General features: G+C 34.5%; 1 protein-coding gene across 17 annotated transcripts; it reads right to left on the reverse strand.

The window, feature by feature from the left end:
- Positions 1–427: 427 nt before the first annotated feature.
- On the reverse strand, positions 428–25,505 carry Eps-15 (Epidermal growth factor receptor pathway substrate 15). Of its 17 annotated transcripts, none has more exons than XM_073992775.1 (14): positions 25,180–25,496; positions 24,941–25,093; positions 24,616–24,852; positions 19,176–19,936; positions 18,945–19,116; positions 18,724–18,873; positions 17,359–17,448; positions 17,040–17,102; positions 16,418–16,615; positions 15,930–16,355; positions 15,652–15,867; positions 13,733–13,819; positions 5,996–6,752; positions 428–3,926 (listed from the first exon to the last, which is right to left on the reverse strand). In XM_073992775.1, exons 2-14 carry the CDS (start codon positions 25,004–25,006, stop codon positions 2,764–2,766), a joined length of 4,386 nt encoding a protein of 1,461 aa, XP_073848876.1. In that variant the 5' UTR covers positions 25,007–25,093; positions 25,180–25,496; the 3' UTR covers positions 428–2,763. The 17 variants fall into 17 exon arrangements, 16 of the variants coding, with proteins under 16 accessions (XP_073848876.1, XP_073848879.1, XP_073848877.1 ...); XM_073992778.1 differs by having other exon boundaries at positions 25,342–25,489; XM_073992776.1 differs by having other exon boundaries at positions 24,941–25,147; positions 25,240–25,489.
- Positions 25,506–25,856: the final 351 nt, after the last annotated feature.

Genomic DNA, 25,856 nt, shown 5'->3' on the forward strand with positions numbered 1-25,856 from the left:
GGAGCCACCGTTGTGCAGTGATAAGTGTGGCCGTCTAGCACCCAGTAGGTCTGTGCTGTGGAAAATCCACTAAGGAAAATGCTAACCTATTTCTGAGTATTTTTTCCATGAAAAAATTCACTGATATACTACTATATTCGTGCCTCAGGCAGCGGGTTCTTTCGTACCGGATTGACCCGAAACCATAGTGTTTCGGCCAGCGGCTGCCAACCCAGTATCAAACCTGTGCTTCACGTAGGTTTCTATGCTGCTACAATAAAAACAACTATACGATATCAATGCGCTGAATTGGGTTGCATTAATAGATGTATCTTCTTATCTCTTCGGAGATGTTCGTGTGATCATTTAAACGGTATAATTGTTGTCTACATACCTCAGATTCCATAGGAGTTTATAAAATAGTAAAAAAAATCAAAATAAGTGTATATATTTTTTATAGTTATAGTTTATTTGTTATTGTATAAGATTTTATTTAAATAATGCGTATTTGTATATATCGAATTTCGTAAATAATACATTTAGAGTTCATAACAATAAAATTATAATTATAATAAAGTAAACATATTATATGTATGTGTATATTGTATGTAAATATTATAGAATCCATTCCAACTACATTTTCAAGAAAGGATTTACAACAATACATTCGTTATCATTATTTGTTCCCCACCGAATTTTGTAACATAGGCTTAGGTTTCGATCATTATTAAAATATAATGGAATTAAAATTGTACAGATTGTATATACAAACATACATACAATGAATGCATGCTTTGTTTTTTATACTTGATAACATGGAAATAAAAAACATACATGCAAACCAATAGCAGAGGTATGTTTTTTCTCTTCGAATGGAATTCTAAGTTATAGTCGGAAGGGAACAATTGATCAAGTTTAAGCAGAAGAAAAACAAAATACATTTATAGTTTTTTCAAAGAGATTTCATATAAAAAATAATAATAACAAAAAAAGAAAAACAAGAAAACTAAATTATAATAAAACAAAAAAGTTAAAGAAAAATACACAGTTTTTAAGTAAGAATTTTAGACATTTGTTACTTGTTTGGTTTTTTGTACACGAAAGGAGTATTTGTATTTTAATGCAAAATTGAATTGGATGTAAATTTAACTTTTTAATGCTCCTCAATGACTTAAATTGTTATAATGTTGTATTTTTTCATGCAGATGAAGTTATTTCCAAATTAATAATCCAAATCAAACTCAGTAAATAGATGTCACTACTTCCCTTATAATTTTTTGAATAAAAAATATATTTCTTCGCAATTTGTGGTCTCAATGTTGTTTGTCGCTATAATTTATTCATTCTTGAATCCTAGAAGTTGATAAATTGCGAAATACCTTCCATAAAAAGGTGTAATATTTGACTAGAATAACGTACAAACCCCTGTACCGAGAAAGGAAAATATTGGTGAATAAAATCGGGAGTCATCTTAAACAAGATATTGGGATATAGTAACATTATTTAACTTAGGGAATGCTAAATAGACATACCACAAAAAAAAGACTTATGACCTGTTTTTCTATAACGATTCGAAACCAAATATATTCGAATTACTATCAAACTCCTGTTTTTTGAAACATATTTTATTAATTAAAGTTTTCAATCCAATCAAACAAATATGTTCTATAATAGCAGGAGTCTGGTATTAATTCGAACGAATTTGGTTTCGAATCTCCATATATAAGCATGCCATAAAAATGTCTATCCTTAGGTATGTTACTTCTTTCGATATAGCCTCGAAATCATGCCATTATTTGGTGGGTGTTAATTCTGTATAGGTTTCTTTGTAGTTAATCTTATGTACCAAATGAAAATAACTTCCTGGTCTGGTCATATAGACTGTCAGTTCTTAGATAGAGAATAACGTTGGACATCTACCCCTGCAAAAACCTTGTCATGGCACTTATATAAGCTTGATCACAACTTCTGTAAATTCAAAGCCTAAGTCTTGGTAATCAAAAGGGGAACAGATTGAGCGTATGATCACGGTGGTGAATAATTGCTAGTGTCAAAGAGACCAAGAATCATAGCACAAAGAACCAAAATGCAACGTGTCTAAAACCATTAGACCAACTTCGTCAATTCCCAGAAAAAAAATCGCTTATTAGTTCGAGTAATGACAGGAGTCATTAGCGGTTATTGTAATATTAAGGTGTTCATCAGCTAATGAAACGTTGACAGCATTGATTACAAAATAACTGGGACGTCATAACGTGGATTTTATTAAAATTTTAAATTTTTCCTGGACATAGTTAACTAATTTGGAATGACTCGAAGAGGAAATAAAATGTCTTCAAGGCAATCTCGAATATTGCTATTGAATTTTATATATGTATTGTACTTAAGAACTCCTTTTGCTTTTTTGCACATATGTTTCCTTTGAATTCCGCATTCGTAATTGCTGCGCTTGTCTTTTTCAATAAATACATCTAATACAACACATCATCATATCTACATAATTCATCCGGCAAAAAACTCCTTTCGTTATACACTATTTTCTGGTAATATAAATATTTATATACGTTATAATATCTTTGAAATGTATATAGATAGGTATGTGTGTGTGATTATAAGTTAAGAGTTTTCATCTACAGCTAGCTACTACTCCTCTACATTTTATTACTAAGTAATGTACTTGTTTTTTTTTGTCAGATTGCCTTTGGCATAAAACCAATAATAGAGTTGGTTCTCCCATATTTATCCACAGGTCGGCCATCGTATCATCGTACCATTTCCTCTGTTTTATTGTTCAATCATGCTACGCTTAATGGCCTCCTGTAGATCATCATCAAATGTTTCCGGTTTCGAATAATCTGCTGTGAATTTTTCTGGTAGTTTAGCACCATTTTCATTTAAGGTTGTACCCGCCGCAGCAGCAGCCGCCTTTTCTGTGTTCGACACAGCTGTGAGTAAAGTTTTATTTTGTACTTTTAATAGATTTTCAGTTCTGGGTATTGCAGATGAACCTAATGATGATGTTGCTGTTGTCGATGTAGCAGTCACTGATGATGGCAATGAGTATTTTTGTTTGCTGTTATTTAAATTTTGTGATGTTGTGGAATTATTGAAATTGTCATTGGAAAAAGCATCAAATTTTGCAAAATTGTCAATAGGAGTGTCATTGATGTTGTTATTAAATGATATTGGGGATTTGTTTTGTAGCTTTCCTTTGTTCAAATTTGTTTCTTTGACTGTTGTATTGGCATTCTTAAAAAAATCGTCCTCGAAATTGTTATCATTAAAGGCATCAAACATTGCTGCAGCCGTTATGGGTTCCTTTGATTTGCCACTACCACCAAAACTACCACCAAATGCATCAAATGGTGATTGCCGAGATTTACTGTCCGTCACAGTGAAGGCATCATCAAAGGCATCCAAAGATGTTATAGATTTTCCAGTTGTTTTCTTTTGATTGCTGTTTGAATCAAAACTTTTGTTCGAATGCGTATCGAAGTTGTCATTAAATGCATCAAAAAATGGATCGGGTTTATTGATCTTAGTCAATGATGTCGTTGTCTTTTTGTTCGATTCCATAGTTGAGGTAGATGATTTCGTCGAGAATGCATCGAAGTCGGCAAAATTATCAAATAGATTTGATGAGTTCGATGTGGTGGTGTTGGTTGCACTTGGTATGGGTGTATTACTTTTCGATTTGTTGTTATTAGTGGTGTTATTTGTAACATCCATGGCGCCACTCATGCCTGTAAAAGCACTTGATGAACTCGAATGATGTGATGGCACTGGACTTGGATTATTGTTAAGATTGAATGATTCGAATTGATTGAGGAAATCACTGCTAACAGTCGAATTTGATTTTGCCGTGCTATAAATATTGGAGCTTGATGTTGATATGGTTTGCATAGAATCTTGGGTGCTGTTGTTAGTGTTTGTTTTATGTTTATCGTCTAAAATTAAAAGCAAAGATTTTTAATCAAATATTGTGTAAATGATGTCTGTATGTGAGTTGAAATTAATAACACAGGAATAGGTGAATTATATACAAAAACACTTAGATGATACTATGCAATAATAAAAGTTCAAACAACTTCTATTCATTTTTAAAAATTACATATCGGATCTTAAACATAATATCCAAAAATACCAACAGGACATGGATTTTGTATTCTTTTGTAAAATTGGATTTGAGTGAAGTAACCTATAAGATATTTCTTAATGCTGGGATATAAGCAACAACGTGCCCATCTTATTGAAAGGCTGCGCCTCAAAGAGCGGATTTAGTTGTCTAGCTCTTATAAAGGAAAGAGAGGGTTATGCCATGGTGAAACTTTTTACCCTGCACGAAAGACAGACAAATGAAAACATGGACCCGGCCGACGAGCTCTACAACACATCAAAGACGCCAACTCAGTATGTGGACATTATGAACTGAACAATGGAGTCCTTATCCTCTTGGAGGAAAAGTACCATTGGCCTTAGTGATGATGATGATAATTACACTGACGGCAAATGGGACCATACATACCTATCAGATGAACTACACCTTTTTCAGATGTAATTCGTCGAATCATTTTAGTTGTAATTCGAGAATTCCGTTTGTAATTCGTAACATTTTATTTGTAATTCGAGAAATCCATTTGTAATTCGAAACATTTCATTTGTAACTCGAATTATTCAATTTGTAGTTTCAATTTATCCATTTGTAATTCGAATTATTCCATTTGTAATTTGAAACGTTTTATTTGTATTTCGTAAAACCAAATATAAAACCAATGGAACCAAAAAATTTGTAATTTTTGGTATCGAATTTCAAATGAAATAATTCGTATTACAAATAAAACAATTCGAATTACAAATAGAAAAATTCGAATTACGAATGAAAAAAATCGTATTACAAATAGAATAATTCGAATTACAAGTGGAATTCTCGAATTCAAATGAAATTACAACTGAAATGTTTCGAATTACATCTGAAAAAGGTGTATGACCATCACGACGATGAATGCCTCGTCGGGTTAACAAAAAAAAAAAACATTGTTCCACAACATCCCATACGGGACAAGGGAGACTTCTCTCATATCAATGAGTGCACCCCGATTCATAGTTAGCTCAATGATATGGGACCTACAGTTTATCGCCGAGTCCGCCACCGTGGTGCAATGGTATGCACGCCCGCCTTGCACGCAGAAGGTCGGGGGTTCGATTCCCCGGCCAGGCAACATCAAACATTTTTCAACGGTGGCAACATACCCCTCAGTAATGTTGGCGACATTTCCTGAGTATTTCAGCCTTGTAAAACTTCTCCACAAGTGGTGTCTTAAGACACGCCGTTCGGACTCGGCCTCGTCGGGTTATGAGACAATATTTCTCTTCGAGCTGCCATCGTCACCGGCCAATAGGATACCACCCTCTCCAGGCAAAATGCAATTGTGGAAGTAGATGAAGGTGGAAAGCAAAAATCTCCTCCTTCATCCACTGACACAATGACGCCTCCTCCATCGAGGTTAAAAATTATAATAGGTCTTAGTTAGATTGAGCTGAAACTTGGATTTATGGCGATATTTGCATACATGTATCCGCAACAACCCAAAAGATTTCTCCCAATGAACCACATCCTCCTCTCCGGGGGAAACAACTTTATTGGCTACCAATGAGAGCAATGATAAGGTGGAAAAGATTCTCTTTCAGAGCTGATATGAAACCCAACCACGCCATGTAAAACGATGGCGTGGCTGTGAATGGAGGGATTGAGAGGTTTAGCCCTCATCTACCCTATATCCTAATGAATCGGATTCCTCTCTCGAAACCAATTTTGGTTACTCCGGCTAGGAACACCAATAAAAACAATCTAGGGACTACAGAGAGTCGGAAATGACAATAAAAGAAGGGTGGTTGAATAAATTATTTCATTTTAACCGATTCTTAGTGTATTGCAGGTCAGGTTTGTTTGTTAATAACATTTTTCAGCTGATCGTGGCTATATATAAAAACGACATTTTAGTAGAACTAAACTTACCATCTGAACTGATATCATCTTTAAATACTTTCTCAGGATCTGTGGAAAATTCATCATCGTCATCGGCGAAGGGATCCTTGATATTAAATGTATCTTCATAACGATAATTCTTAAAGGGGTCATCATTGAAATCTGTAGGACCACTAATAATTGAAGATGTCGATTTTATGGTACTGAAGGGATCCACAGCTCCAAATGACACTGCTGTTGTTGTCGCAGATTGTGGTGCAGAAAATGCATCAAATAGACTGGTTGCTGTTGTTGTTGTCGATGTCACCGTTGTTGCAGCCATCTGCTTTGGTGTATTTGAACGGGAACGTGTTAAGGGATTATTGCTATTTGTGACATCAAACGTGGATGGTGGTGATGATAATGTTGATATGTTTGTGGTATTTGTTGTGTTGTCAGTGTCAATGGATGATGTGATGTTGGTGCTGGTAGTGGTGATGTTTGCATTTTTGAATAAATCGGAAAATGAATCATCCAGTTGCTTCACAGCACTGCTACTGGAGTTATTCGAGCCTAACGTTTGCGATGTGTTTAATGAAATGTTATTACTATTCGGTGTTGTACTGGAATTGGTTGCAATGGATGAACTAGAGTTATTGCCGGCGGCGGCAGGTGTTAGGGTGAAATTTTCAAAGAGTGAAAGATTTGAGGTTGACGATGAGGTCGATGTATTGGATTTTGAAGTCTTTAAGGAATTCACTGATGATTTGTAGGGTATCGTTGGCAGGGGTGGTGGTATAATGGGTGCCTAGATAATTTTAAGTGGGCGGTTTTTGTGTGTGTATAAAAAATAAAGGAGAAAAAATAAAAGAGAAATAAAAATGAAATTAAAATTTCTATACTTAAATAAAAATGCTAGAAAAAAATTAAGAAAAAACATTTATGCAAATTAAAAATAATTTTACAAACAAAATAAAGACCGAACACAATTTATGCACATCGTTAAGACTGAATTGTATTTAGTTATAAAAATTGTATTTAGTTAAAAATCATAAAATGTTTCGTTTCTGCCATTATTAATTTGAGCCACTGTACGTAGAAGCCTGCAAGGACATAAAGAGCAGCTGCGATATTTATGGCAACTGGACATCCTTGGAACATAGATTAATTGGATCATAATTAGATCGCAAATGTAAACTTTTTAAACAAATAAAGTTGTATAACGAATGTTTTGGTTGAAATTTTCCAATTTTAAACCACAATATTGTAAAAAAACTCAAAATAAAATTTGCATAAATTGTGGCCATAGTGTAATATAGATTTTAGCAAACTAATGAGATAACAAACATACACACAGCATACAAATGAGAGTAACAAAAAATAAATAGCATAAAAATTAAATGAATTCCCATTTCTAATAACGTTAACCTCACAAATATAAAAACGTATCGTTTTTTTTTTTAAGTACATAATTTCTTTTTATTGTTTATTGTTTATGCAATTGATTTTTATGCACTTGTTTTCGCTTAAATATTTTCTCCATTTATGATTATTTGAATATAAATTGAGAAAAAAATCAATGTTTTTTGTTTTATATTTTTTTGTTTATATATAATAATGTAATTGTATGCATATATGTATATAATGTAATATTTGCAGAATTTTATTGTTTGTTTTTCATTATTATTATTATTAATTTAACTATAGCTTTTTTGTTGTTTTTATTTGCAATTAATACTTTTTCCATGATAACGACGAGTTAAGAGTGTCATTCAACTGAAATGATCACTTAATTGTGTGTGCGTCCTGCCCCCTTTTACAGCGATAGTGGTGCGTATTGTAATGGTAATGGTATACTTTACTGCTCTTCTTTTATCATTTTGATTGCTCATTTCTGACCCCTGCTTCATTATACTTCCACATGACTGGTGTGTATTGCAATGCACTAACGGTAACAATTTTAAAAATTCGAAAGTCGATAACTGTTCATTAACTGTTTAGGTACACACCTTCGAACATAAATTGCAGTTTTTTATTTATCGCCAAGTCTGCCTTTTTTTCGTCAGCAATTAAACTTCTATAAAAATGATTGCGGTTGTTGGAAGTCATAAATTAAAGTAAGGCTGTCATTAATGTTCAAAGATGTGTACCCTTTTTTTTATTTTTTGTAACAATTTGAAGGTGAAAATTGTTCAATACTCTTGTGTCAGACTCTGAAAGTTTATGGGTAAATAGTGAGAAGAATAGGCCTGTTCGATAACCCAAAAGTTTGTACAAATTTGTTTGCTGTTCGATAACAAAGTGTAAATGAAAAGAGAGCGAATTGAGAGAGAACTTACAAGTTTTTGCAAGCAAAATTTTCTTTGTAAGAATTTGCAAGTTTGATCAGAATTTTTTGTGGCGGACTTTGCAATTCTTGGCAAAACATAAACAAAAATTTGGTTATTAAAATAATTACAAGATAAAAAGGGAAGAAATAACTAAATAAATAAAGGACAACGAGATGATAAGTAAAATAACTCATGTTGTAGTTTGTGAAGGCTATTTTTTATTTAAAAGGTATCAAATCCCAGCAAAAAGCGGTGCATCCATGGAGTAGGAGGAACACCATGTAGGCGTCCCTGGAGAACACACTAGATCTATTTTCCTTTTGTTGCTCATATTTATTTAATTTTCAGTGGAAAATCAAATAATTTTCCTTAACAACCTTCAATTGTTAAATTAAATCTTTTCCGCCAAAACTTCTTTGTCAAATCAGCTGACTTCTTGCAAGTGATGGCAAATTGTTGTTCGATAACATTCTGAAAAATTTTTAGCTTCGAGAGAGTAAAATTCATTGAGAGAAGTTACTGAGAACTTGCTGAGTAGCTGCAAGTACTTTTCACTTGCGATTTTATCGAACAGACCTGAAAAGTTCAATTATTTGACATTTCATGCTACGAAACACTTCACACCTAGCGTTGGTGTCATTTTCTCCTTGTTTTAAAGCAAAACGGTTCTCAAACTTTTATTGAGTATTCAGCCTGAGCTCCTTCATATCCCCACTAAGATAAGAGCTGAAATATTTTCAATTGCAAATTTATAAAATGGTGTATAAGTAGAAAAATTGTGGACTGCTCTCATATTAATTGTATAATTTTTTTGTACGCTGTTCGCTGTAAAAAGCGCTAAAACTTGAAGATGCTTGCACTTAAAAGAACCGAGATTTTGACTCGATTGCTTCAACCGTCGATAAATCGATTGGTAAAAATCAATTTATACATCCCTGTTCAATTCAAGCAACAAAACATATTGTAGATTACAGGTGATTATCAATTATTGACGCCTAAAGATATGTGAACATTTTAAATTCCTATTGACATCGATGTAAATGTATTACAGGTGTAAACAACACCACGCAATTGTACGCAAGTCATCACAATTATTGTTGGCATGAACGTTAAAAAATCTTTGCTTTACTTTATTTGACATCGATATGCTATAAATCCATAAAAAAAACGACAATTGGCGCCCAATTATTTTATTAAAAAAATATTTTTTAATCTCGTCAATAGTAAATAGATATATTTAAATAAATTATTTAATGTAAAAACAAAGTCATTCCTCTTATTCCTGTTGTCCTGACAAATTTTACTCTGTTCAACAACATAAAAAAGGTGGCAAATTACTTCAATGATAGGTAGTTGTTGAATTTGGAGGAAATATTTTGAAATACCGCAAGGCTGTTCAACTTCTAACTTGCCTACAACTTCCAACGCCCTCCAGATGCAGTAAAAATAATTTCGTAGACGCTTAAATCAGTGCCAGAGTTAACAGCTATGAAATCAAGAATGTTAGAGATTTCTGCAGGAATTAAACTAATAAACCTACGGATCAAATTCACTGCTACCCTGGCCTATTGATTCCAAATCTGCAGGATAAAAATTATTACTAATCGTACGTTAATTATTACATCCGTACGTTAATCCGTTGCATTCACAACAATGACTGAATCTACTGACCGTAAAGCATAGTACCCACGGTCCAACAGAACTGACAGTCATCGAGGTCTATATCGTTAATATCAAAGTCTAGCTGAATAATTACTTTCCTAATCACTAAATTATACCTTAAATGTTGTATTTCAATAAATTTTAGCTAACAAAAAGTTTTTATTTGCCAGAAAATTGCCGTAAAAGTACGTTGACTGTCAGTTTTGTTGGACCGTGTGTACTATGCTTAAGTATTCGTGTGAGTTATTATCAACATTTTCGTAACGGCGCGTTCATTTCGTAACGGCGCGTTCAGATCGTGTTTTTAGGTCCGCTGAAGTCAAAAAGATGCACCTGGTTGGCGTTCTCAGGTTGGTATTTTGAAAATTCTGTTTAAAGCAATTATAAATTTGTGGATTTGTTCTAAGACTTAATCCAAGGTAAATTGAACGACTTAAAATAAATAGGCTAGGTTTACTTTCGAAATTTTCAAATATGATTGATTTTCCAGCAATTAACACACCAATCAATACCATTATTTTCTAATCATTGATCTCATAATGTATGCAAAGGAGCACATTATCTCTATATATAGAATTGTGGAACTTAAATTTTAGGATTAAAAAGGAAAACAATTTTGGCTAACAATTCAAAGTGTTACTTTTTCAAGGCTTGAATAAACATTGATTTAAATTCACAAAATGTAACTAGGTTTTGTTATTCATTTGCTATAATATTATTCTTTTGGATGGATGGTTCTAATTAGCAGTATTTGTTCAGCATGTATGTATTGCGGTTTTTTTCTATTTACTATAATACTATTTTTGCAAATTTTCGTTAATTAGTTAGTTGGATAGGTTGTTAATTTTTATCCCAAATATAAGAGAACTTCAATTAGAGTATACAAAAGTACAGTATAATTTCGATAATGCAGTTACGAACACAATAGTCACTTCGAAATGAGGCCGAACAGCTTAAAATTGTAAACATGTAAATTACGCGATGTTTTGTGGTTTTCCACGCTGCTTGTGCGGAAAAGTTTTTTAAATTAATATTTTTAAATCAACTACATTCCTAGTACAATTTTTAAATTACATATTATTCTGCATTATCGAAATTATGCTGCATAACGAACAACAGGTTAAGGTACACGAAGACTAATAATTGATATATGTTTATGTATTCGTTAAGAGAGTTAAAGGATAGCCAAGGATAATGCATATGTTTATTAAGGAGTTTTTTTTTATATAAAGATGTATGTATGTCAAGGCTAATAATATTGCATTTTTTGTTTTAAATTTACTTTAGAGTAGTTAGTATGTGTGTTGTTGTTATTAAATGTACTAAATATTGTTAAGTCACTTGTGTAAAAAACAAATAATTTATTGTAATTATTGTTGGTTCAGAATGGCATAAACAGAAGATTTAAAAACTTTCTGACAAAAATTACAATAAAAATACAGCAGCCTTCAAAGAAACCTAACATCTTCCCAAACATCTTGACATTCGGGTTATATTTACAACGTTCAGTGTCCCGATAAATAAATACAAATAAATTCCATAAAAATCTCCCCCAAATCTTCAATGGGAAGGTTCCGACACCTTCTATGAAAAAATGTACTGATTTTCTATGAGAAGCTTTACTGATCTATGAAAATAATGAAAATTTCTTCGAGAAGCTTTACTGATCTTCAAAAAGATGATCTGCTGATCTTATATGGAAAAATCTCGTGATCTTCGATGAGAAGATCTGCTTATATTCTATGAGAAGATCACTGATCTTCTATGAGAATATCTACTGATCTTCTATGGGAAGATCTCCTATTCTTTTATGGAAAGGTGTGCTGAATATCTATGGAAAGGTCCGCTCATCATTAATGGGAAGATGTTGTGATCTTCTGGGGGAAGATCTTCTATGATTGCTGATCTTTTAAGTTCTGCTGATGTTTCAACGGAAGATACGCTGATCTCATATGACAAGATCTGCTGTTCTTCTATCCGAAGATCTGTAGATCTTCTATCCGAAGATCTCTGGATCTTCTGTCCGAATATCTGTTGATCTTCTATCCGAAAATCTGTTGATATTTTATGAGAAGATTCCCTGATTTTTTATGGGAAGTTCCCCTGGTCTTCAATGAGAAGACCCCTAATTTTCTATGAGAAGATTTGGCGATCTTCGACGGGAATTTCTGCTAATATTTGATGAAAAATATGATGATATTCTGTGAAGAGATCTGCTGCATTTTTATTCGAAAATCCCCTGATCTCCAATGAGAAGTTTCTTTGAGGCTCAATGAATAGAACGCCAATTTTCTCTGATAACATCAGCAGATTTTCTATGAGAATATCTGCTGATCTTCTATGGGAAGTTCTGCTGATATTCTATGGGAAAATATGATTATAGTCTATGAAGAGATATGCTGAACTTCTATTAAAAGTCCCCCTGACCGCCAATGAGAAGATTCTTTGATCTTCAATAAAAAGAACGCCAATTTTCTCTGAGGACATCAACTGATCTTCTATCAGATGATCTGCCGATCTTCTATGAGATGATCTGCTGATATTCTACGAGATCTGCTGAACTTTCATAAGAAGATCTCATAATCTTTCGAAAGCACTTAGAAAAAATATATAGATCTGTTATGAGATCCCATAATGTGTGAAGATGATCTGCCGATCTTCTATGAGATGATCTGCTGATATTCTACGAGATCTGCTGAACTTTCATAAGAAGATCTCATAATCTTTCGAAAGCACTTAGAAAAAATATATAGATCTGTTATGAGATCCCATAATGTGTGAAGGTACTTCCATGAAAAAATCCACTGATATTCTACGATCTGCGAAGATATTCTATGGAACATAAAATTATATTACATGAAGGGGTCTGCTGATCTCCAATGAGAAGATTCTTTGGTTTTCAATGAGAATAACGCCAATTTACTCTGAGAATATCTGGAAATATTATATGAGAAGATCTGATGATAGAGTTATAATTATGACTAGATTTGATTAATTTATGCCAAGTATATTTGAATTAGTTTAATGATTTGAATTACATACATCATTAGTTGTCGGTCGGTGTTTTGTTTATGAAAAAATCAAGGGAAAACATTTTATAACATTTATGTATATTTAGTAGATATATATAATTATTGTATTTTCAAGAGTTAATTTGCCTTTAACGAATTCTTTCTTTTTGTTATGTATATGTTTGTGTATACATGTAAGTTTGAGGGTGTGTTAATAAATCGTTAATAATTATTCTATATAATGAAAAATAAAACTAGATTAGATACGCGACAATGAGATGTTTTTTATTATTATAAATGATACTATTTTTATGGCGTTCACTGAAAATAGTAGATTGTTTCAAGAGAAAAGATATGAAAAGCATACGGTTAGTTAGTTTTGTTTGTGATTTTCTCTCACACAAGGGAAGAGAGGTAAGGAGGTAGCCAAAGAAAAATGTTAACGATCGATCTATATCGATCTTAATTTAGCTTTCAAATAAAACTTATCGGAAATACCAACAAAAAAGAAAACAGAATGAATGATATATATGTTTTATAAAAGCCATTATCACAATTGAATGAAGGATATAACGAACATAAAATTTATTAGTAAAATTAGTCAACAAAAAAGCCAAATACAACAACTAGTAAACAAAAGTTTTGTTATAAAAATAAGAAAAAACTAAATTAAATATTAAAAAATAAAAATTTTGTTAAGTTTTTGCATAAAATTATAAACGAAAAAATGTATTAAGCGGTGTGCATGCATTACCACCGATCCCAACGCACTGAAAATTACCAACCTTAGTATCAAAATCGGCAAAATCAGCAAAACCTCCGGAACCCGTATTAGAACCAAAGCCCTCTGGTTGTGCTGGACGAGCAGGAGCCTGTAAAATGTAAAAATAACATACAGAATGTTGATATATATGCTATACGACAAAAAGGGAACGACAATAAAAAATTAAAATTCAAAGATGTAAAAAATGCAGATTTGTAAATGCTACAAATCGTTTTACAAGGGCCAATCAAATAACAACTGAAGTAGTTCAGAATGAAGTAGAACTTCCACTGCTACTTTTTTGAAACCGTTCACAGTGGAGAAGGCACGCTGTTGTCTGCTCTAAAAAAACATTACTTCTTTTATATAAAAATATGTATTCCGGAGACACTTGTTGCACTCATAATTCGACAACATTTTCGTTGACATTAAACATTTTGCTGAAAAGCTGTGCTACATTAACAGCGTTTTTCTGTACGTCGATTTGAAAATGAATGCGAAAAAGTACCAAACTACTTTGAGTTTTCAAATTTGTTATTTGCATTGACAACATTTTTATATACTCATATTAATGCAAACCGTTGCCTTTCTTGCGGATCCCTTATTTTATAACAAAAGATTCTTTGTACGCTGTCGTCAGCAAAGGGATTTGAGAGATATGTTTATACTCCTCAGCTTGTTACCAAAAGAATACACGCGCGGGCGATTTGAAAATGCTTCCGAACAGAACCTTGAGGATTTGCATGCATACTAAGATCTAAAAAACCTTTGCAGTGTAGCGATGTTTTTGTCCTGTGCTGTTTTTGCAATTCTGGGAAGAGTGTCTGTACGATTCATCATTACTGTCATCCATGCCTGACTTCGGGATCTATCAGTTTGGCTATTATGAGGATATGGACTTATTGTTCTCGACTCCCCATATAAGATGGGTATTCGACAAATTGTCGGTAAAAACACCTCGGCACCTCTATGGATCAGTCAGCATGAGTAAATTAAATCCTATCATCCATTTCAAGGGAGACTTCTCTCATATCACTGAGTGCACCCCGATTCATATTAGCTCAATATTTACTTGCTCAAAAACTGCGCACCGACCAACTTGGTTACCGCCTTTGCTGGTAACCTAGTATCTAATGCGTAACACTACTTCTTCCAACATGAAGTAGTGTTACACCTATAACCCGTTGTACAGCATTTTTGTCGGCGTGATATTCACTGTGAGCGCATCTACCTGGGCAGTTGCACACTTGACTCCTGCCACCACACATTCCACTAGAGTGTAACCCAGGTCTTGTTCAATAGGAAAGTAATTCATCCTTCAATTCTACAGAATCATGGAATCCAACGTTTCTTACATCTGAGTCCACTATAATTGAATTGCATTAACTGGGATAGGGACATTAACAGCAGGAGTTTTGTTTTACTGGGTGCTTTCGGATTTTAAATTGGGCACTGCATGATACAGAACAGTCGCTATCACTACAATCGAGAGGGACAATTCCATAAACACTCCCTGTCCCGACATCTAATGCGTTTTATTGAAGTATGGATGTGTTGGATACGGAACACAAATACATTTTGGCATGGGATGGGGCACACTGTGTTGTCTCCTTTTTTATTGACGGGATCAATCATTCGATATGTGTTCCTCTTGACATATTGTACTAACCTACTGATGCATACACATTATCAGCGTATCGCACCATTGTAATAACAAGTTCGTTAACGAATGTCCGAATAGCCTTAAAAATTCCTTACAAAGACCTTAATCTCTTGCACCCACAAAGACTGTCATACATATATACCTAACGTCAGTAAAAATAGCATCATTAACTCTACTGCCCCAAGTAGTGGTTGTAAAATCCTGAATGACCTATGCTTTATTCGGCCAAGGATTGATAACTCATATCAGTGCATATTATAGTAAAAGTAATTTCTTACCTGTAAAGGTCTTGGTGGTGCTGGTCTTGGTGGAGGTACCTTTGATTTCTTCGGAGGTAAAGCTGGGCTAGGTGATTCTGGTCTTGGTGGAGGTCCTGATTTTGTAGTAGTTAGATTTTGTGTTTGTGGCTGTGTATTGGGACTTAAAACTTGACCCTGTCCCGTGGGAGCATGAAGTGAAGCAAATGGATCGTTGTCAAAGTTGTCCTTTACAGGCTTAACATAAGAAGGAATAATAGTTACAGTTATTGAAATATACATTCTGACAAAGCAATTACCTCAGCTGGCTTATTTGCAAAGGCACTACCGCCAAATGCATCACCACCAAATCCTGTTGTATTGCTACTGGCAAAAGCATCAAAACTGGCATCAAAGCCTGTGTTGAAACTATCATCAAAGCCACCTTTCGCTGGTGCTACAGTTGTTGTATTACTGGCAAAGGGATCACTGTCAAAACCATTGCTTGTAAAACCGCTATTTTTGTTATTCATGGCCGTGGTGTTGGTATCATTAAATGGATCATCTTTTGGTATTTCTATTTCTTTTTCCAATTGTATGCGTGCCTCGCTGAAATCGGGTTCAATTTTCAATTGATATTCTGATACTAATTCAGCATTTTCAGACTCGATTGCAGCACGACACAGAAGTAGAGCATCAGTCATTTGACGTTGGGTTTCCATTAACTGTGTTACCATTGAACGTATCTAAAATGGAATTCAATGAAATAAGAAGCTATTGCCAAAATATTATAAAATTGTGTACTAACCGAACTAATTTGTAATTGGGTATTCTGCAAATGATTGGTAAGTTTTTGCAATTCGCGATTATTTTCATCGTATTCCTTTTGCAAGGAATTTTCTTCATCTTTGAGTTTTTGCAACTCTGAACGTTTAGCATTCAGTTCACCCTCTTGTTCGTTGATAGTATCTTCCTGCTTTTGACATTGTTCGCGAATCTTATTGACCTAAAATAAAAAGGTAATAAAAAACAGAAGGTGGGATTATTTAGTAAAACTGAGCAAATAAATGTGTAACGAAGAGATGGCGTTGTCGCATTTTACATTTGCTATTCATTTAACTAGCTAGAGAGAGGGAGCAAAGACACATGCACAATGTTTTTAATATCTTTGACGGATTTCGACGGTAAAGCGAAATGTAATGAGATTACAACAAAACAGGTTAAAACATACTAAACAAATATTAATTGAAATTTAACCACATTTTCTTTGCTTTTGGCAAAAGAAAAAAAGAAAAGAGATAAGTATATTAAAGAACAGAACTAAAAAGGAAAATAAACTAAATTACAGAATAAAAGCAACACAAAACTGATTAGACAAAACAATCAAAACAACACAACACAAATCTGGAAAGGAATAACAAAAAACCAACCTGATTTCTCATTTTAGGAATTTCGAGATTTATGATTTGCAGTGACTTCTCATATTCAAGGCTCTATGTAAATGTTTTTGGGTAGGGAGGATTTCAATGAAATGTATTTCGATTTTTTGTTTGTTTTTGAAATTGTTTTCCCAGTTTGGGAGAATCAAATAATAATATTGGTGTTTTTGGGAGGCGAATGGGCGGATTCATACAAACCAAGGGTTTAATTTTTAAAAATAAACAAAACAAAATTAGCAAAAGTAATTAAAATAAAACAAAACTCAAAAAAGTAGATTATTTTTTAAGATAGTGTTTACACAGAACTTACCTGAGCTTTAAGATCATCCAAACGTTTCTGAGCTTCACCACGTTGATTTTCCAATTGTTTTAATGTGGCCGACAATGTATCCAATTCGCTCTGAAAAAAATTATGAAACACAGTTAAAGATAGTAATATAAAATGATAAGAGAAATAAATGTTATATGCAGTAAATGTATTCATTAAGAAAATATATCTCGCCTCTTTTCATTAAAGAAAAAACAGTATATATCAAACAACAGTCCTAGTCTGGCTTTATGTCCGTAAAAGATATGTGGCAGTCTCGCCCCTCTTTTCAACCTAACGGTATATATAAATATAACGTGCAGACATAATCTACAGACCATGTCTTTGGCCACTCGAAGCTCGTCTGGAACTATTGGTCGTTTGGTGCTTTTCGGCATCGCTACCCGTGAAAAAATTGGGAGGATGTAGAGGGTTCGACTTCTGACTCAGGTTAGGTCTCTTGGTTAGGTTCTTCGGTTGAGACCACACGTCCTCCCTGTCCTTGATTAATATTGGGACTGGCTTATCATTTGCCTTCACATCCTTCCAGGAGTATCCTGCGAAATCGAAATCGCTCCGATGAAGCCTGTAGGCGATACTGGGGTTTATGTTGACGTTGAACTCAATTTGAACTCTGCGGACATCGGGATGAGAAATAGAGTTTGTTGAGATCATGATTTTTTCTCCATTATAATTTAATCTTAGGACTGATTTATCCTTTGCCTTCACATGCTTCGGGGATTGCCCTGCGTTAACACTTGAAGGCATTAATAAGAGATTGAGCGAAATCAACATCGCACCCCTGTAGGGGATATATTGTGGTTTATGTTGACGTTGAACTCAACTAGCCCTTTGCGGACATCGGGATGAGAAAGGGAGATCAGATTTTTTTTGTGGCAAGTGAGGGTCACCAAACAAGCGACAAAAAGTCGGGATGAAAAAGCAATAAATTCTTGTTTTATTTGCTCAAAAATACCTGAGGCCTAATAGCTAAACATCAACAAAATTATAAAAATAAAAATAGGCCAAATATAACAACTCTAAAAAACTATTTAAACATAAACAGAGAGCAATCTGTGTTTATTTAATCCAGTCTTTTGCTAAAACTTTGTCGAAGTATAATAGTTATAATCAGTTGTAAATTATTACGTAGCTGATAGCCATTGCTGATAATGCCATGTTTTTCCATACTGTTTATCTAATACTAAATATGTATAAGTTAAATATGAATAAATAAATAAAAACCATTGTCGAATATTGCTAAAAGAAATTCGAACCTGTTCCTTAAACTTAAAATATTTAAATTTTGGTTTAATATCGGATAAGCTTATTGTGGTAGCTCATCCGATATTAACCTGTTTTACTTACCTGTAAACTTCTAACTTCACCATTTTTAATGCGTATATCAGCTTCTTTTTGAGCAATTTCAGTTTCTAAAGCTCTACGTTCTTTCGCCAACTCCTCGATTTCCTTTGAAATCATTTCCAATTCTGGATTGGTATATGTAGGCTTTGGTTCCTGCGGATTTAAGATTACGTAAGAAAAAAAACAAACAAATATAAATTTGAATTTCCTCGCTTTGTACATACCTGTGGTTGTATATCTACTCCAGACACAATACCTCGCATAGATGGTGGTACCATATTGGCAGTCAATACCTGAGGTGGGTCAATACCTTTTTGTTTGCGTTCTACCATCCACATGGCCAAGGCAAATTGTTCCAAAGTTAATTTGCCCGACTGATTGGTATCGCAGAGGGCCCTACAGAAGAAGTCATTGATTAATTGATAATAGAATACTCCACATGGTACCATACATACCAAATATGGGCCAACATTTTTTGTGGCACTCCAGATTGCAAAAATACATTCTTAACTTCCAAGCCAGATACTAAACCATCTTTATCTCGATCGGCTTCCCTAAACATTGTTTCGAAACGTTTAAATTCTTCTGCACCAACAACCCAATCAGCATTGGCAGTAACCGATGGTGGGGCACCGATGGGTATTAATGGATCTGTTGATATCAGAGGACCAACTGTGGCTGGACCACCAACGGGTGGAACACGTTGTATTGCTGGGGGTATGGGTATAGCTGGTGGTGGAGCAATGTCTTTTGGAAAGTTTGCCACAAAACCGCCATCACCAAATCCATCGTTGGCTGGTGGACGAGCTGGTCCAGCCGGTATAACAGGTGGTGCAGGTTTTGGTGGTGGTACACCAGGTTTTCGCAATTCTGGTGGCAACACATCGGGCACCGTACGTTTTTCTAATGTCTTATAAACTAAGTGCATGGCCACAATAAATTCATGTTTATCCAAATTGCCATCTTTATCTTGATCGGCTAAATCCCAAATTTTTCCCAAAGTTTCCATAGGGAGTTTAGAATCCAATAATACTCCTTTCACCTTATTGCCAGGTAACATTCCACCAACAGGTTTCAATGACTCGAAGAGTTGTTCATATTTTAGGCGATCGATGACCCTGATTGACCAATCACCTGTGGGTACAGCGGCGGCAGGCACAGCAGTTACAACCGGAGATGGTGGTACGCGAGGTGGCATAATTTTTGGTATATCGCCCTGATAATAAAATAAAGTGTTTTTTAAAGAAAAGGTAATTAAAATTAGGTTGGTGAAAATTGGTTAATAGTTAAAATTGGTTTAATGTACAAAATGATATATAACGTCGGCAGTAGGATATCGACCGCATTCGAACAAATTCTTGTTGATAACTGGGCGCCTTAACAAGTAGCATGGGCTAAATCAAAACGTTGACCTGCACCGACAAATTTCTGGACAAAAGTTTTGTGCACCAACGAAAATTAAATACCAAATTTCAGATATTTCAACGGGATGATGAGGCTAAAAACTATTAAAGACCGAAAATCGGGAGGTACAGTTCTAAGAAGGCTACATCAAGACGTGGATCTGCCCCAACAAATTTCTGGAGAACAACTTTGTAGCCGCAACGAAGACTAAAGACAAAAGATATCGTATATATCCGAGCTGTGTCTTGATTTCAACATACGGACATCGACTTGGGATTTTATGGTGACCAAGAATGTTTGGTGGAGGGTATAAAAAGGACTTTTAAAGTAATTGGTTCATTCACCAGCGTCGCAAGGAGCTCAAGCTTTTTCGAACTGAAATTATGGCTCCGAAGCAATAACACAGTTGAGAGGTCTGTAATATCGCATTAAGTGGCAGTAAAATTTATGGGTCGATTCCGTACTGCGAGGCGAGTCGTGTCGCGTTGCCAAATGCAATTTTTCGATTCCGTACGGCAATATTCGCCTGACGCCATCAAATTTTGTCGCCGTAATGTTCATTTTTCGGCGACAACAAATTAGCTGTCGCCGTACATTTTTACTAACGAATAAAAACGAAAAATTGAAATGTAAGTAACATTTTTATTTATTTTAAGTGAATTTATTTAATATACGTTTTTGGTGTTTTAGTACTTATAATGGTGAAAATTACTACAAGACAACAATTTGAAATGCTGGTTGAAAAAATGGAAGCCCATCCAAACGTAACTCGTTTGGTTAGACTTTTTGGCGAAACTAAATCCACTTTTGATGAGGTGTGGACGGATGTTGTGGAGCAATTAAATAATTGTGTGCGTACACCAGATGAATGGCACAGAGTGTGGACTCATTTTAAATCCAAACTAAATAAAAAAAAATGTCTCAAAATAAGAAGAACATTACAGCTACAGGAGGTGGACCTTCACAAGAAATATCTTTGTCGTCAATGGTGCAAGCGGTAGCAGACTTACTACAACTTAATATGGTTTCAAATCCTGCAGGTGCAATCTACGGAATTGAAGAGACATGGGATGATAATAACAGTGAAATTATACAATCTGCTGAAGTGGAAAATGAAAGACCTCAAAATGAAGTAGAGATTGACAACGTATTCTCCACTCGCAGGAAACGAAATAAACCGCAAGACCAAAAGATCCACATTCTTAAGGAGCAAACCGCAACTCAAAACGAACTTTTGAAGTTAAAGGTTAAAGTCATTGCCATGAGATTTTTGAAAGCTTCCTTCTGCAAAAAACCTTAAAGCAGCACACACTTTAAGGAGTGGCTGTATTGCTGTTGATCTGTAGGTTTTTTTAAAGTCATTTTTTAATGCCTCTACTATATAAGGGGTCGATCATCGATAACAATTATCGTTTAGTGGCGTTGCCAGTTGTCAAAATTGATCCATGTATGGCAACTCTCAACTGAAGTTGCGAATCTCAGTTGACGAAGCGGCTGTTTTTCAGCAACCACAAATTTTCAGTTGCAGTGAACATTTTCGAAGAAACAAGAAGTAAAATAGAAGGAAAAATAAATATTCTATTAACAATTATTGATTCTTTGCATCATTAATTAATTTTGTGTATCAATATGGTGAAAATAACGACAAAGCAGCAGTTCGAAATATTAATTGATAAACTGAGTGAAAATCCAAACCAAAGCCACAGCGGATGAAGCGTGGAGGTCCATTTCGGACAGTTTAAACATCCATGAACCTCCAACACGAACACATGAAGAGTGGCAGAGTCTGGATTCACTTTAAAGCAAAGTTGAAAAAGAAAATGCCTCAAAATAAAATAAACTTCAACGACACTGGTGGTGGTCCATCACAACCCAGCAAAATGTTCGATGCCAAAGATGACATTCAATCATGGGTGCAAGTGATCTAGCATGTCATCTTTTTAGCATCTTCATCGAAGAATTTTATATGAGCGTGGACCCCAAAAGATGACGTTCTTTTCTGGATCCTAAGCATGTCATTTTAACCAATGCGTTGACATGTCATTTCCACCAATGCTTTGGCATGTCATTTCCACCAATGATTTGACATGTCATTTTCACCAATGCTTTGACACGTCATCTTCACCCATGCTTTGACATGTCATTTTAACCAATGCTTTGGCATGTCATTTTCACCAACCCCTTGGCATGAAATTTTCATGTCTTGTTTGGAAAATGGAAATGCTGTATTGAAATATGGTTTTCATGTAAAACAAAACTCTTTAATAATTCAAACGAATTCATGAAATAGCTACAATTAATTTATCAGTTTAGTTTTTCAAAAGTTTACATCCAAAATTGCAATGTAATCACCACCGCTGCAACGCAAAAGATTACTTCCTCCGTTCTCCGCAACTGATATTCTTTCATCTTACAAAAGGTTTTTTCAATTATCTTCCCATCACCAGTTCAGATTTCAACATGGACTCCAAATGCACTCCTTTAAGTATTTTTATTTCGTAAATTACTTTTATTTTATAATTTTCTTATTTTATAACAACATTTTGGTAATTTATACTCTTTTGTTTAGTGACGGAAATATGTAGGGATCTACAACCCGGCTTGCTTTAGGGATCTCTAAGAACAAAATGTAAGTAACGGGGAGGAGAGACTTTTTATGGAAAATACCATTTATGCTTAATTAATTTATTTTTAATTGTTTCTTTCCAAAAGTAGTTTCTTCTTTATTTGCAGATTCTTGTTCCTTTTCGTTTCGGACTTTTTTTCAAATTCCAAGAAGCGAGATTTGATTGATTTCATTCTATGTCAGATTTAGAACAGACAAGGGAACTTTTAAAATAGCAATGTGTGCAGTCCGATTCTATTTTTAGCTCGATGATTGGGACTTCATATAATACCAATTGTTTAGAAGTTTTAGTTGTTTGATATGCAGGAAATGTAAGACAACATCACGACGACAGTTCTAACAACTTTGGTCTGTTCCAGAAACTGCAAGAATCTACTTATTTTTACTACGATAACAATTTTTCCTTTATGTTATCGGAAAAAATAGTAAAAATTAGTAGATTTTTGCAGTACTGGAACATACCAAAATGAAAATAAACATGTGTGTAAATAAAAACACAAACATCACCTCTATTGGATCGATGGAATGGGTACAAATGCTGATGAAAAGATCGGATCTTTCACGACTTAATTGGCATTGGTTCAAATCCTAATGAAAAGATCGGATCTTTCACGACTTCCTTTGAACCAATGTGAATTTTGTCACAGAGACGATAGACGACGCGACATGACTCGCCTCGCAATACGGAATCGACCCATTATAGTCTGCGGGGAACAGCAGCCTGCAGAGAAAAACCAACACTATCACGATTGGTTCATGTGTGACGGTCAATCATTATGGAAAGATCTCCCACTATAGGACTGAAATCTTTTCAGTGATAGAACTTCGCAGAAAGATTTTGAATCTGTAATGGCGAATTGAGGTCGTGGAAAGGTCGTTATTTATTCCGGGTGACCTACCGATTATAGGGGTCAGCTTTTGCGCTGATGCAACTGTCATCAGTTGCTGATCGCAGGCCATCTTAGGGACATCCTCCTGTCAGACGAAAACATATATTCAGTTCTTTACAATTCGTAATTTAACAAAAATTTGAGAACATAAGAACTACGAGAGTTATTTTCCAAAAACGGTTCAGGACATTTGATATCTTTGGGAAGACAAACCAAGAGTTCGATTTAGAAAATTCGACAAATTTCAACGATCATCTCTTAAAACACGCGAGTATGTCTCTAATATCACAGAGTATTAAATCCTTCTGAACACCGAGACCGAACGGCTTTGCGAGCATCCGAAGTATCTAAAGTATCCAGAAATGATATTCTATTAATTGGGTAATGTTTCATTGAATCCAGTTAAACACTGCACCAAGGGGCATATGTTAAATAGACGTATTAAAATGAAACTTTACGGTGAAAGTACACAAGTAGAGATTGGAAATAGTAAAATGTCATCGATCGACAAAGTACAGCTTTATGAGGAAGTCTAACATCAAATGTTTATGTATATCCTTAAGGAATAAACCTGAACTTTGTCCTAATTTAACCATTTTTAGGTTACAAAACAACCACACCCCTAAATTAAATGCTCCTATCGCATTTAGCGATAATTACACTAGAAATATTTGTAAATTTTAATACAACAACACAACACATTTTTATGCCATTATACCCAATACGTTGTTGTAATTCTTCTGATAACTAAAATGCGATTCTCAAAATTGCACTGTAATGCAAATTTCGAACAACGTTGCATTCATTACATTTTTATGGGCCATTTCAAAAAATATTTCACTATCAGCATTTAACATTTCAAAAATGAACTAACAAATTTGCACATTGTCCTTCTTATACGTCACACACATCGATGCCGTGTCCTTTTATGTGATTGTGTAACTTCTAATGGTACATCATAATCGTTATACTTACAACTTTTGGTGGTTTCTCCGTGTCCATGTAAATGTTATTCATATTGTAGACATGACCAGCCTGAGCCAATGATACCAATTTTAAGGCCACAAAGAAGCCTGGCTTATCCAAATATCCCTTGCCATTGGGATCTGATAAATCCCACACTCGACTTAGCACCACATCACTGAGACCAGACTTTTTAAGGAATTTGGCAGCAGCCATTGCCTCAATGGTCCCAGTTCCCTTGGGATCCATCTGAAACATGTACACATTCAACGTACGTTAAGAAAACACATAATTTTCTTCTAGGAACTTCCGTTCCACTTTGGTCCATAAACGTTACCTGTTTGTAATAGGCCTCATAGATAGGCGTATGTTTACCACACAATTTCACAAAATCGATATTCATTTTTGCTCTCCTTGTCTTCTCTTATCTTTCTTTTGTTTGTCCTTTAAACAAATGCAATTTTCCGAATTAAAACATTCAACTGCAATTCTGAAGATGGAGGTTGGAGCCAGAAGAAAAAAATGTATTTTATGTGTTATCTGACTGAAAGAAAAAAAATTCTGACAGCTTTTTACCCCAACAAACACAACAAGAGAGCGTAGAGAGACGACCAACAAACACTCAACACAACATACAAAAGTGGTGAAAAACTGCGGCCGAAAAAATTATTTTGCAGAAGACGACACCACCCATTAATTTGTTTCACGTTTCTGCGGAATAAATTCACTTTTACTGACTTTAATTCGTATTCTTCTTAGATGCCGTTTGTCAAATTCACATAATAATCCCGCTAATTAGCAAATAATTTCGTTTTTTTAATTATAATAATTATTTTCCTTAATTCCTTCACACCACTCAACTTTAATCAAATTACACCGTTGTACTGAATAGTAGTAGGGATACGTAAAATCGATTTCAGTTAATCGATTATTAGCCGCAAAATTTCTAAAGCTGGGTACACATTTGGTCTGTTCCATAACTGCAAGAAATGCTATCGTAGTAAGAAATAGTAGCTTCTTGCAGGTTTTGGAACAAAGCAATTGTCAGTTTTGAATGACAGCTTTGTTATTGCATGCTAGTGTGGCCGTTCATTTTTGTTATTCATCATGCAACCACGGTTGGACAGTTATCGATAATTGCAAAAAATCGTCATTCAAAACTGACAATTGCTCTGTTCCAGAACCTGCAAGAAGCTACTATTTTTTTACTACGATAACTTTTTTTCCTTTATGTTATCGGAAAAAATAGTAAA

The sequence above is a fragment of the Musca autumnalis genome, unplaced genomic scaffold (assembly GCF_047663935.1).
Source record: "Musca autumnalis isolate F117 unplaced genomic scaffold, ASM4766393v1 scaffold_5, whole genome shotgun sequence".
Lineage (NCBI taxonomy): Eukaryota > Metazoa > Arthropoda > Insecta > Diptera > Muscidae > Musca > Musca autumnalis.

Excerpts from the sequence above, each read along its gene's own strand:
- Eps-15 (XM_073992775.1), bottom strand. The coding sequence starts at position 25,006 with ATGAATATCGATTTTGTGAAATTGTGTGGTAAACATACGCCTATCTAT. Across the intron at positions 19,937-24,615 it reads CGGAGAAACCACCAAAAGTT|GGCGATATACCAAAAATTAT; the intron begins GTAAGTATAACG and ends TTTTATTATCAG. Across the intron at positions 3,927-5,995 it reads AGATGATATCAGTTCAGATG|ACGATAAACATAAAACAAAC; the intron begins GTAAGTTTAGTT and ends TTTTAATTTTAG.